This window comes from Bubalus bubalis, chromosome 9 (genome assembly GCF_019923935.1).
Source record: "Bubalus bubalis isolate 160015118507 breed Murrah chromosome 9, NDDB_SH_1, whole genome shotgun sequence".
In the NCBI taxonomy this organism is placed as follows: domain Eukaryota; kingdom Metazoa; phylum Chordata; class Mammalia; order Artiodactyla; family Bovidae; genus Bubalus; species Bubalus bubalis.
Window position 1 is genome coordinate 67,166,769 of NC_059165.1, and position 12,054 is coordinate 67,178,822.

The window sequence follows — 12,054 nt, forward strand, 5'->3', positions numbered from 1 at the left end:
TCTAGGTTGGTCATAGCTTTTCTTCCAAGGAGGAAGCGTCTTTTAATTTCATGGCTGCAGTCACCATCTGCAGTGATTTTGAAGCCCAAGAACATGGGGCTAAATGTAGGAGGCGGGGTTTATTCAAAAGCTCAATTCTGGTTGGATTAGGAAGGAGGCAAGGCTTATTCTAGGGGTAGGGGTGTATATGAAGTGGGCGGGGCCAATATGGGGCGGGGTCAATTATAGCAACAGTGAACTCGCTCCTCTAGGTCAGAAGAATTGCGGGTCATTGTACAAACGGGGAGACTGAAGCTCCAGAGGGTTTGAGTCTACAGAAGACCGGTCTGAGCATGTGTTTCCCCCACACTTCTATTAGAGCTTTGCGCCCTTCCAGCGAGGGAGCCGCAAGGCTCCCTGGGAGTTGAAGCTTTTCAGGGGTTGCTATGGCGCCGGGGTCTGGGCGGGCGCTTGGGCCGTCTCGGCGGTTTGGCCAGGAGGAGGGGCTTTCTGAGGCCCCGCCCCGGCCCCGCCCCCGCCGCCATGCGGCCCGCCCGTACTGCGCTCTGTCTGCGCCTGACCTTGGCCCTGGGCCTGGCGCTCGTTGGCCCCATGGCTGTGGGGTGGGCCTCGGCCCGGGCCCCCATCTATGTCAGCAGCTGGGCAGTGCGAGTGTCCCAGGGTTACCAGGAGGTCGATCGCCTGGCGCGCAAATTCGGCTTCGTCAACTTTGGGCAGGTGGGCGGGACCCAGATTGACGGGAGGAGGCGGGAAGATGTAAGAAGGGGACCCAGATCTCTGCAGATGGGAGGGGGCCCCTCGTTCCCCATATATCAAGGACCCCCAGCTCACCCCTGCCTTGTCTAACTTCAGATTCTGGGGCCCCCAGAGGCCACCTGGTTGGGGGAAGATGTAAGAAGGGGACTGGCCCTAGCCTGAGAAGAGCTCCATCAGGGGAACCAGGTCTCAGCCATGCTCCCCTTCATTCCCAGATTTTCCCTGACGGGCAGTATTTCCATCTGCGGCACCGGGGCGTGGTCCAGCAGTCCCTGACCCCGCACTGGGGCCACCGCCTGCGCCTAAAGAAAGACCCTAAGGTGAGCCTGGCCTTCCCTCAAAGTTTTCTGCCACCTCCTATTATCCTTGTAATGAATGGCTGTGTGACCTTGGGCAAGTCACCAGCTCTCTCTGAGTCTTGGTATCGATTTGGCTCCCTAGTCTACAGTGGGGAGCCAGATGGGGAAGATCTGTGGAGAGCAACAGATAAGGTGTGAGTGCAGCACTCATCCCAGGGCCTGGTGCCCTATCAGCATTTCTTGTCACCCCCCTTCTGTCCTGTATCTCACCCAGAAAGATCAAGGTCCCCAGGTATAAAGAGGCTGGCCTAGGGGACTGATTCACAAGAGTCAGACTGAAACCCGCCAGCAGCACTGGTACCAAGAGAAGAGGCTGGTTGGAGATGTGGTCTTGATAGAGGCCAGGTCTGGCTGATGGGTTGGGTGTGGGGGGCAGAGAAAAATTCAGGGGCAGCTTCCATGTCTGGAGCTGAGCAAATGGGCAGAAGTTGGACCTGATTGCTGAGAAAGAGGTGGGAGGGGGAACATGAGCCAGGTTGGGCAGGGGGTGGGAGTAGAACAAGGAAAAGGGGGAAAGGGTAAAGGTCTGAAGAAGAGTGGCCTGAGGCAGGCAGAAGGGCATGTGCAAAGGCCCTGGGTGCAGCAGCCACTGTGGTTGCAGCAGAGGAAGGCTGGTGGGGTCCAGACAGGCAGGGGGCCTCTTGGGCTTCAGAGAGGGTGGGGCAGGAGGGTTCATAGACAGTGATGCTGCAGCATGCCTAGAATGAGTTGCAGAGAGGTGGCGGGGACGGGGCAGCTAGATGACCAGGCAGGAGGTGGGTATGGCCATATAGGTGTGTCCTGCACCTGGAAGAGTGTGGTCGAGAGAAGTGGACACTGCAAAGGGAGGTGGATGTGTCTTGGGGAGAGGGATTCTAGAATGTGGACAGAGGCAGAGTGCGCCACAGTGGCCCTGGGCAGCAGCTACCACATGTGTGGGGGTCCCTTGGGGATGGGTGCTCCGAGGATTTCAGCGTCCTCCCAAGGCAGAGCCTCAGGCACATGGGAACCTCCTAGAGCAGCCCCAGCAAATACAGGGTCCCTGGCTCCATCCTATATCACATGGGTCCCTGGACAAGTAGGTGACAGCCCAGATACACAGCCTCCTAACCCTCAGCCCCCACACACCTCTGTCCCCCTACCCCGACGGACCCAGTAAGAGGCCCGTCCAGACCCTGGAAGCAGATTTTGGCCTCTTGGCCAAGAATCTGCAGAAGCGCTAAGAGGCAGGGCCCTCTAAAGCATCCTGGTGTGAGGACAGGAAGGTGGGAGTTGGGCAGGCTGCTCGCAGGTCCAGCCCCTCTGACAGTGTGGTCTCCTCTGCCCCTCACCCACCACCAGGTGCAGTGGTTCCAACAGCAGACAGTGCAGAGGCGGGTGAAACGCTCCTTGGTGGTGCCCACGGACCCCTGGTTCTCCAAGCAGTGGTACATGGTGAGCTGGCTTGGCCGGGCAGCGGGGCCTGGCCATCTCAGAGCTCTCCTGACCCTGGCCCCCGCCTTGCACAGAACAATGAGATGCAGTCAGACCTGAACATCCTGCAGGTCTGGAGCCAGGGGCTGTCGGGCCAGGGTGTCGTGGTCTCTGTCCTGGATGACGGCATCGAGAAAGACCACCCAGACCTCTGGGCCAACTATGTGAGCCTGCAGGGCTGGGGTGGGGGCTGCCTAAGGTCTTCCAGCTGGTGGCAGCCCCCTCATGTCTCCACCCACCTCCCCCAGGATCCCCTGGCCAGCTATGACTTCAATGACTATGACCCAGACCCCCAGCCTCGATATACACCCAGTGATGAGAACCGGTAAGCCTGGCATCCCTAGGGGTGTGGGGGCAGCCCCTGGTTCCTTATGAGGAGCCAGGGGGATGTGATGGGCTCCTGTCTCTGCCCTGGTGCCAGGCACGGGACCCGCTGTGCCGGGGAAGTGGCGGCAATGGCAAACAACAGGTTCTGTGGTGCAGGCGTCGCCTACAACACCCGCATTGGAGGTACTCGGACTAGGGGGTGGGGAGCCTCCCGGCCTCACGCCCTTGCTGCTGAGCAGTGGTGCCAGGGTGCCAGGCCCAGGGTGGAGGAGAACTGAGCACCCCCCGTCGTTGACGCCTTCACCCCCAGGCGGGGAGAGCACGGGGCACAGGCAGGGTGTCCAGCGAGGCTGCAGCTGCTGCCCATGCAGGTGTGCGCATGCTGGATGGCACCATCACCGACGTGATTGAGGCCCAGTCGCTGAGCCTGCAGCCACAGCACATCCACATCTACAGCGCCAGCTGGGGCCCCGAGGATGACGGCCGCACGGTGGACGGCCCAGGCATCCTCACCCGAGAAGCCTTCAGGCGTGGAGTGACCAAGGTGAGTGGGTACAAGGCATGGCAGGTCCGGGGCCTACATGTGAGGCTCCCGCCCCACCCCAACTCCCGCCTCTGTGCTGGTCCCTTCCTGCAGGGCCGAGGTGGGCTGGGCACCCTTTTCATCTGGGCGTCAGGCAATGGAGGCCTGCACTACGACAACTGTAACTGCGACGGCTACACCAACAGCATCCACACGCTCTCGGTGGGCAGCACCACCCAGCAGGGCCACGTGCCCTGGTACAGTGAGGCCTGTGCCTCCACCCTCACCACCACCTACAGCAGCGGTGTAGCCACGGACCCCCAGATCGTGAGTGCTCCCCTGCCCTCCTGCCTCTGCCTGCCCCACCCAGCCGCCTGTCTCTCACCTTCCCTCCTGTCCCCCGCCTGGCCTCCTCCCAGGGCTGCCCCATTGGCACTTGACACAGAGTGGGGTCCCAGACCATGGGTTGGCACCCCTTCACGCGCCCTCCTGTCTACTCAGTGCCCCAGCCCTGCTGTTGTGCTCTGTGGTGCCTCTTTCTTGAAGCCCTTGGGACTTTTGAAGCAGGGTGGGGTTTCTATGGGCACTGGTCCCAAGCCCTTGTCTGTGACCCCCAGGTCACCACAGACCTGCACCACCGGTGCACGGACAAGCACACGGGGACCTCGGCCTCCGCCCCGCTGGCTGCGGGCATGATCGCTCTGGCTCTGGAGGCCAAGTACGTGAGGGTGGGGTCCCGCCAGCCACCTGCGCCCCACAGCGTGGCCCTGGCTCACCCACCCTCGCCCACTCGCAGCCCGCTCTTGACATGGAGGGACATGCAGCATTTGGTGGTCCGGGCGTCCAGGCCCGCGCAGCTGCAGGCGGAGGATTGGAGGACGAACGGCGCTGGGCGCCGAGGTGCGGCAGGGCCGGGCGGGGGGCGGGGCCGCCGCGAGCACAGGGCCGTGACCGCCGGCCCCTCCCCCTGCAGTGAGCCACCACTATGGCTACGGGCTGCTGGACGCTGCGCTGCTGGTGGGCCTGGCTCGCTCCTGGCTGCCTACGCAGCCCCAGAAGAAATGTGTCATTCATATCGTGCACACCCGCACGTGAGCGCGCCCCTCTGCCCGCTGGACGCCTGCATCCAACTCAGCCCTTGTGCCCACCTCCCCACAGCTCTTCTCCCTCCTGCCATCTTGCCTATCCCTCCCTCCCCCCACCTGCCACCTCCCCCAGCCCTCCTCCACCTGCTTCTGTACCTGCCTTCTCCCTCCACCTCCCATTGCTACCTGGGGAGTGGACACAGGGAGGCTTGCCCTGAGGTCTCAGTTTACCCGTCTGAACAAGGAGAAGGTAGGCTTCAGGATCTGAGCCCAAACTTTGCCTGGCCCCCCACCAGCAGGCCAGCAGGAGAGGCCCTGGCCCCCACCCCCATCCTGCCAGTCATGCACGTGAGGAAGAATGTGTCGGCCTGCGCCGGCCACGCCAACTCCATCCGTTCGCTGGAGCACGTGCAGGTGCAGCTGTCCCTGTCCTACAGCCGCCGTGGGGACCTGGAGATCTCCCTCACCAGCCCCATGGGCACCCGCTCCACCCTCGTGGCCATCAGGTGCAGGGGCAGAGGCCGGCCCTAGGTGCAAACTCTCCCTCCTTCCTGGGTGCCCCCATGGGGAGGAGCCTGAGCACCCCCGGGTCAGGCAGGCTGGACCCCAGCCCTGTCCACATTGGCCGTGCTGGTCAGGACTCTGGTTATGAACCCCCCTCACCTGTCTGTCCCAGACCCTTTGACGTCAGCAGCCAAGGCTACAACAACTGGATCTTCATGTCCACCCACTTCTGGGACGAAGACCCGCGGGGCTTGTGGATCCTGGGCCTGGAGAACAAGGGCTACTATTTCAACACAGGTGAGGTCCGGCCGGGTGCTGGCTGGGGCTCCACCCCTACCACCTTGCAGACTGGAGCCCAGGGCCTTTTTAGCTGCCCTCCCTCCCCCACCTCACAGGGCTCCTGCTGGTCTCCTGGGAGAGACTGAGCAGGCGGAACTGGCACTCAGTAGGTGCTCACTTACCAGCATACACCAGGTGTCTGGTTCCCAGCCCACAGAGGGTATTGGGCAACTCTGCACTGTCAGTGTCCAGGGTTCCAGGATGGGATGTGGGTGGCAGGGCGGGGGGCCCGGAATGGCATGACCAGGCTGCTGACAGCCTCTCCCGCTCCGCCCCGTGCCCACCACGACCCCTGCCCAGGGACGCTGTACCGCTACACGCTGCTGCTCTACGGGACGGCTGAGGACATGACGGCTCGGCCCTCAGGCCCCCAGGTGACCAGCAACGCGTGCGTGCAGAGGGACACAGAGGGGCTGTGCCAGGGTGAGTGCCCGGCGCGGCATGGCCCATTTGCAGGGAGGTGGCAGCAGGGGCAGTGTGCGTGTGCGGCCTGGGGTGGAGGGGTGGGCAGGCCGGGGTGGCAGGTCTCAGCCTCACAGCCCCATGGACGTGTCTGTCCCTCATGCAGAGTGCCACAGCCCCGCCTACATCCTGGGCCACCTTTGCCTCGCCTACTGCCCGCCAAGGTACTTCAACCACACCCAGCAGGCGGTGACCGCTGGACCCGGGCGCTCAGCTGTGCCTGCCATGCGGGTCTGCTCCAGCTGCCACACGTCCTGTTACACCTGCCGAGGCAGCTCCCCACTGGACTGCACTGCCTGCCCTCCGCAGTCCATGCTGGACGAGCAGCAGGGCTCCTGCTCCGGACTCCACCCTACTGAGGGCCATTCCCACTCCACGGCGACTGCCTGCCCCTGCCCCCATGGCCCAGCCCAGGCCGTGGTACTGTCCCTGCTGGCCATGGCATTTGGGACTCCCCTCCTCTGCCATGTTCTCATGGGCTGCCTGCTGCCATGGATGGGACCCCCTAGGACAGGGGGCCACTCCAGTCGCCACTCCAGAGCCCGCAGCAGGCTGGAACCCAGAGCTGGCTGACAAGGACAGCCAGCATGCACCTTGCTCGAGCCCTGGTGGGCACTCCCATCCTCCTGTCCAGACTGGCGCCCCATAGGAACCTGCCCCGGGGAGGTCCTGGCAGCCTCGGAGGCACAGGCCAGGGGTGGCCACGTGGGATCCTGCACCCCGGACTTGGCAAGTCAAGGTCAAAGAGAGAGAGAGAAGTCTCATTGCATAGTTTGGGTGGTGTGGGTTGGGGGGGCGGGAACCAGGTGGGGGACGATATCCCGATATCCCTTCCTTGTCCCAGAGTGGAGGGAGGGAGAGGTGGAGCAGACGACACGGTCCAGAGTTTCCTCTCGGGCACCTCATCCTCTGACTGTGCAGAATTTGCAAATAAAGGTTGAATAGAAGGTGCAAGTCTGTGGGGTCCTTAGGGCACCGCTCTCTTCCCCACGGTGCGATTGCTGGTGGGGGGGGTGTCCCATGCACACCATGTCTGTCCCTGGAGAAAGGGTCGGGGTCAGTGGAGTCCAGAGCCCATGTGCTGGGGGGTGGGGGCTGGTGGGCTCCTGAATGACAGCTGTGGCAAAGCCTCTGAGCGCCCTGGAAGTGTCCTGGCCTGCTCTTACTGCTCTCCCATCCTTTTTTCTTTTTTAATTTAATTTTGGCTGCACTGGGTCTTCATTGCTCCACACAGGCTTTCTCTAGTTGCAGTGCGTGGGCTTCTCGTTGTGGTGGCTTCTCTTGCTGTGGAGCACAGGCTCTAGGTGCTCGGGCTTCAGTAGTTGTGGCACATGGGGTTAGCTGCTCCATGGCATGTGGGATCTTCCCGGACCAGGGATTGAACCTGTGTTCCCTGCACTGCAAAGCGGACTCTTAACCACTGGACCACCAGGGAAGTCCCACCTTTGCCACCCTTATGCATGAGTTTCTCTTTAAGGCCGAGAACTAACAGAAGTGTGATCCACAAATGACAATTGCAGATCTACCCATATGGCCTGTCTACCGGCTTCCAATAATTGCACTTTTCTCTGTTTTTCTGAGGTCCTTGGGAGGCTGAGGGAATCATGAACTGGAGATACAATGCTCTCACTCCCCCAGGCTTCCACTTCCCCATCTGGAAAGTGGGTTCTCCACTTCTCTGGAACTGAAGGAGGATCCCAAAGTGCAGGGAGGGTGGGACTGGGGTAGGGAGGGCATGGATGGAGCTATTGAGAGTCCTTCCTCTGTCCTCACACACATCTATGGGGTGGGGACACATTCCTCGTTGCTTCTGATTTTCAGAGCTGGGAGGCAGTTTCTACAAGGAAGTGGAGGCTGTCCTGGTTGGTTGTGCCTTGACCACAGGCTTCACTTGAACTCCATGGAGGCAGTCCTGGTTTGTTGCAGGAGCCCCAGAGACACTCCTCTCCAGGGACCCTGGGCACCTGCTGAGCCACTAGGCTCAGGCTGGGCGGCCTCAAGCTGGAAAGTAATGGGAATGAGGTCAAGGGCTGAAGCTGGACCCACTGGAAGCAAGAGCAGCAGCCAGCTGCACTCCGAGTGCAGTCCCAGCCACGCCCCTAGAGTCCCACCCAGTTCAGCCCCTGCTTCCAGAGTTAGCTCCAGGCTGTGAGTCCAGAGCCATCTGGCCTCCCTCTCAGAGCCTCAGTGACCACACCTGTGTAACAGCATTAAACCTGGCACCTACCTCACCAAATACTCTACAGGATCCAAAGAAGTAGTTTTCTGGCCTGACGCATGGTAAGTGCCCAAATCATGCCAGTTTGGGGCAGCCACTTTGGGAAATAGTTCCACAGACAAACATGGAGTTACTGAAGAATTCAGCGATTCCACTCCTAAGCACATGCCCAAGAAAACTAAAGACACATTCACACAAACAACTATGCTAGGAAGTTCACAGCAGTATGATTCACAGCAGTCAAAATGCGGAAGCAGCCTGAATGTCCACTAACGTGGGTGAACAAATAAATGCAGGGTGGTCTCTCCACACCCGGGAGCGTCACACAGCCATGAAAAGGAGAGGAGCACTGACACTCCCAACAACTGCAGATGAACTTCAAGAACACAATGCTCAGTGAGAGAAGCAGGACATAAAAGAACACAGGGTGTGTGATCCCGCTGATGTGAACCGTCCACTGTCTATATATTCCCAAAGCACTGATTTTTACGCTTTAAACAGACTTTATGGTATTGTAGGCTTCCCTGGTGGCTCAGATGGTAAAGAATCTGGTCACAATGAGGGAGACCCGGGTTCAATCCCTGGGTCCGGAAGATCCCCTTGAATAGGAAATGGCAACCCACTCCAGTATCCTTGCCTGGAGAATTCTGTGGACAGAGGAGCCTGGTAGGCTACAGTCCATGGGACCGCAGAGTCTGATACGACTGAGTGACTAATACTACTACTTGTGGTATGTAAATTGCTCCTCTTTTTTTTTGACTGTGCCAGGGCAGCTTGTGGGATGTAGGGTCTTAGTTCCCCCACCTTGGACTGAATCCAAACCCTCGGTAGTGAGAACAAGGAATCCTAACCACTGGTAGGTGGTGGTGGTGGTTTAGTCGTTAAGTCTTCTCCAACTCTTTGAGACCCCAAGGACAGTAGCCCGCCAAACTCCTCTGTCCATGGGATTTCCCAGGCAAGAATACTGGAGTGCATTGCTATTTCCTTCTCCAGGGGATCTTCTTGACCCATGGATCGAACCTGAGTCTCTTGCACTTCTGGTGGTCTCCTGCATTGCTGGCAGATTCTATACCACTGAGCCACCAGGGAAGCCCTAACTTGCTTTCTATAAAGTTGCTTAAACAGAGAAAAACCTCCCTGGTCTGAGCAGGTCTTCCCACCCTACTTAAGAGGGGTGAGGCCAAAGATCAGTCCCCTCCTGAGGGGAGGGGGATTTAGAGACTGGAGAGGCGACCATGAGGTGGATTTGGGAGAGCCCAGATGCAAATGCTACATCCCTGGTCACCTCAGTGGGGCTGGCATAACTGGCATTTACTGAGTGCTCCATGTGTGCCCGCCACCTGGTGTGTTCCCATGACAGCCACGTGGGTTGGAGGTCATGTCCCCATTTTGCAGAAAACTTGGCCTCAAATGCCTTGTTCAGTTCAGTTCAGTCGCTCAGTCCTGTCCAACTCTTTGCAACCCCATGGACTACAGCACACCAGGTTTCCCTGTCCATCACCGACTTCAGGCACTTGCTCAAATTCATGTCCACTGAGTCAGTGATGACATCCTATCATCTCATCCTCTGTCATCCCCTTCTCCTACTTTCAATCTTTTTCAGCATCAGGGGCTTTTCCAGTGAGTCAGTTCGTTGCATCAGGTGGCCAAAGTATTGGAGTTTCAGCTTCAGCATCTGCCTTTCCAATGAATATTCAGGACTGATTTTCTTTAGGATTGACTGGTTTGACCTCCTTGAAGTCCAAGGGACTCTCAGGAGTCTTCTCCAACACCACAGTTCAAAGGCATCAATTCTTTGGTGCTCAGCTTTCTTTATAGTCCAACTCTCACATCCACACATGACTACTGGAAAAACTATAGCTTTGACTAGATGGACCTTTGTCAGCAAAGTAATGTCTCTGCTTTTGAATATGCTGTCTAGGTTGGTCATAGTTTTACTTCCAAGGAGCAAGTGTCTTTTAATTTCATGGCTGCAGTCACCATCTGCAGTGATTTTGGAGCCCCCAAAAATAAAGTCTCTCACTGTTTACATTGTTTCCTCCATCTATTTGCCATGAATTGATGGGACCAGATGTTATGATCTTCATTTTCTGATTGTTGAGTTTTAAGCCAACTTTTTCACTCTTCTCTTTCACTTTCATCAAGAGGCTCTTTTGTTCTTTGCTTTCTGCCATAAAGGTGGTGTCATCTGTGTATCTGAGGTTATTGATATTTCTCCTGGCAATCTTGACCCCAGCTTGTGCTTCATCCAGCTTGGCATTTAGTATGATGTACTCTGCACATAGGTTAAATAAGCAGTGTGACAATATACAGCCTTGATGTACTCCTTTCCCAATTTGGAACCAGCCTGTTGTTCCATGACTGATTCTAACTGTTGCTTCTTGACCTGCATACAGATTTCTCATGAGGTAGGTAAGGTGGTCTGGTATTTCCATCTCTGTAAGAATGTTCCACAGTTTGTTGTAATCCACACAAAGGCTTTGGCGTAGTCAATAAAGCAGAAGCAGATGTTTTTCTGGAACTCACTTGCTTTTTTGATGATCCAACGGATGTTGACAATTTGATCTCTAGTTCCTCTGCCTTTTCTATATCCAGCTTGAACATCTGGAAGTTCACGGTTTATGTACTGTTAACCTTAACTGTTGAAGACTGGCTTGGAGGATGCTTTGTTAGGCAGTGAGAGAAGCCAGCATTGGACCGGATGCCCACCCTTTGTGCTTCTAGGCCCTGCGCGAGGAGGCTGATGTTGCTTCCTTCCTCATTATTTAACTTATATGCAGAGTACATCATGAGAAATGCTGGGCTAGAAGAAGCACAAGCTGGAATCAAGACTGCCAGGAGAAATATCAATAACCTCAAACATGCAGATGACACCACCCTTATGGCAGAAAGTGAAGAGGAACTAAAAAGCCTCTTGAGGAAAGTGAAGGAGGAGAGTGAAAAAGTTGGCTTAAAGCTCAACATTCAGAAAACTAAGACCATGGCGTCTGTTCCCGTCACTTCATGGGAAATATATGGGGAAACAGTGTCAGACTTTATTTTGGGGCTCCAAACTCACTGCAGATGGTGACTGCAGCCATGAAATTAAAAGACGCTTACTCTTTGGAAGGAAAGTTATGACCAATCTAGATAGCATATTCAAAAGCAGAGACATTACTTTGCCAACAAAGGTCCATCTAGTCAAGGCTATGGTTTTTCCTGTGGTCATGTATGGATGTGAGAGTTGGACTCTGAAGAAAGCTGAGTGCCGAAGAATTGATGCTTTTGAACTGTGGTGTTGGAGAAGACTCTTGAGAGTCCCTTGGAGTGCAAGGAGATCCGATCAGTCCTGGGTGTTCTTTGGAAGGACTGATGCTAAAGCGGAAACTCCAATATTTTGGCCACCTCATGAGAAGAGTTGACTCATTGGAAAAGACTCTGATGCTGGGAGGTATTGGGGGCAGGAGGAGAAGGGGACAACAGAGGATGAGAAGGCTGAATGGCATCACTGACTCGATGGACGTGAGTTTGGGTGAACTCCGGGAGTTGGTGGACAGGGAGGCCTGGCGTGCTGCAATTCATGGGGTCTCAAAGAGTCGGACACGACTGAACTGAACTGAACCCCACTTCAACTAGCTCAGTCTTGTCCAACTCTTTACGACCTAATGGACTATACAGTCCATGGAATTCTTAATACTGGAGTGCGTAGCCTTTCCCTTCGCCAGGGGATCTTCCCAACCCAGGGATCAAACCCAGGTTTCCTGCATTGCAGGTGGATTCTTTACCAGCTGAGTCACAAGGGAAGCTCAAGAATACTGGAGTGGGTAGCCTATCCCTTCTCCAGGGGATCTTCCCGACCCAGGAATAGAACTGGGGTCTTCAGCATTACAGCTGGATTATTTACCAACTGAGCTATCAGAGAAGCCCCACACATTCTGGTCCAGTGGTACCGAAACTCTCTCGGGCGTGGCCCCTTTAAAGGGGGGTTGGTTTCGCGGCGGGCGGGAACCCGAGAAGGCCGGAAGTGCGTATCACGTGCCTATAGGGCGG

General features: G+C 56.9%; 1 protein-coding gene across 10 annotated transcripts; it reads left to right on the forward strand.

Annotated features, from left to right (window-relative positions):
* The first annotated feature begins 485 nt into the window (after nucleotides 1–485).
* PCSK4 (proprotein convertase subtilisin/kexin type 4) lies at nucleotides 486–6,738 on the forward strand. 10 transcript variants are annotated; one of them, XM_025292753.3, is made up of 15 exons: nucleotides 488–756; nucleotides 972–1,076; nucleotides 2,436–2,528; nucleotides 2,603–2,731; nucleotides 2,816–2,892; nucleotides 2,989–3,077; nucleotides 3,266–3,438; nucleotides 3,532–3,744; nucleotides 4,035–4,135; nucleotides 4,214–4,317; nucleotides 4,391–4,508; nucleotides 4,799–5,008; nucleotides 5,179–5,303; nucleotides 5,646–5,768; nucleotides 5,914–6,734. In XM_025292753.3, the coding sequence occupies exons 1-15, from the start codon at nucleotides 523–525 to the stop codon at nucleotides 6,378–6,380; spliced, it is 2,361 nt and encodes a 786-aa protein (XP_025148538.2). In that variant the 5' UTR covers nucleotides 488–522; the 3' UTR covers nucleotides 6,381–6,734. The 10 variants fall into 10 exon arrangements, with proteins under 10 accessions (XP_045022751.1, XP_045022749.1, XP_045022748.1 ...); XM_025292754.3 differs by having other exon boundaries at nucleotides 4,802–5,008; XM_025292755.3 differs by having other exon boundaries at nucleotides 488–717; nucleotides 5,914–6,732.
* The last annotated feature ends 5,316 nt before the right edge of the window (nucleotides 6,739–12,054 follow it).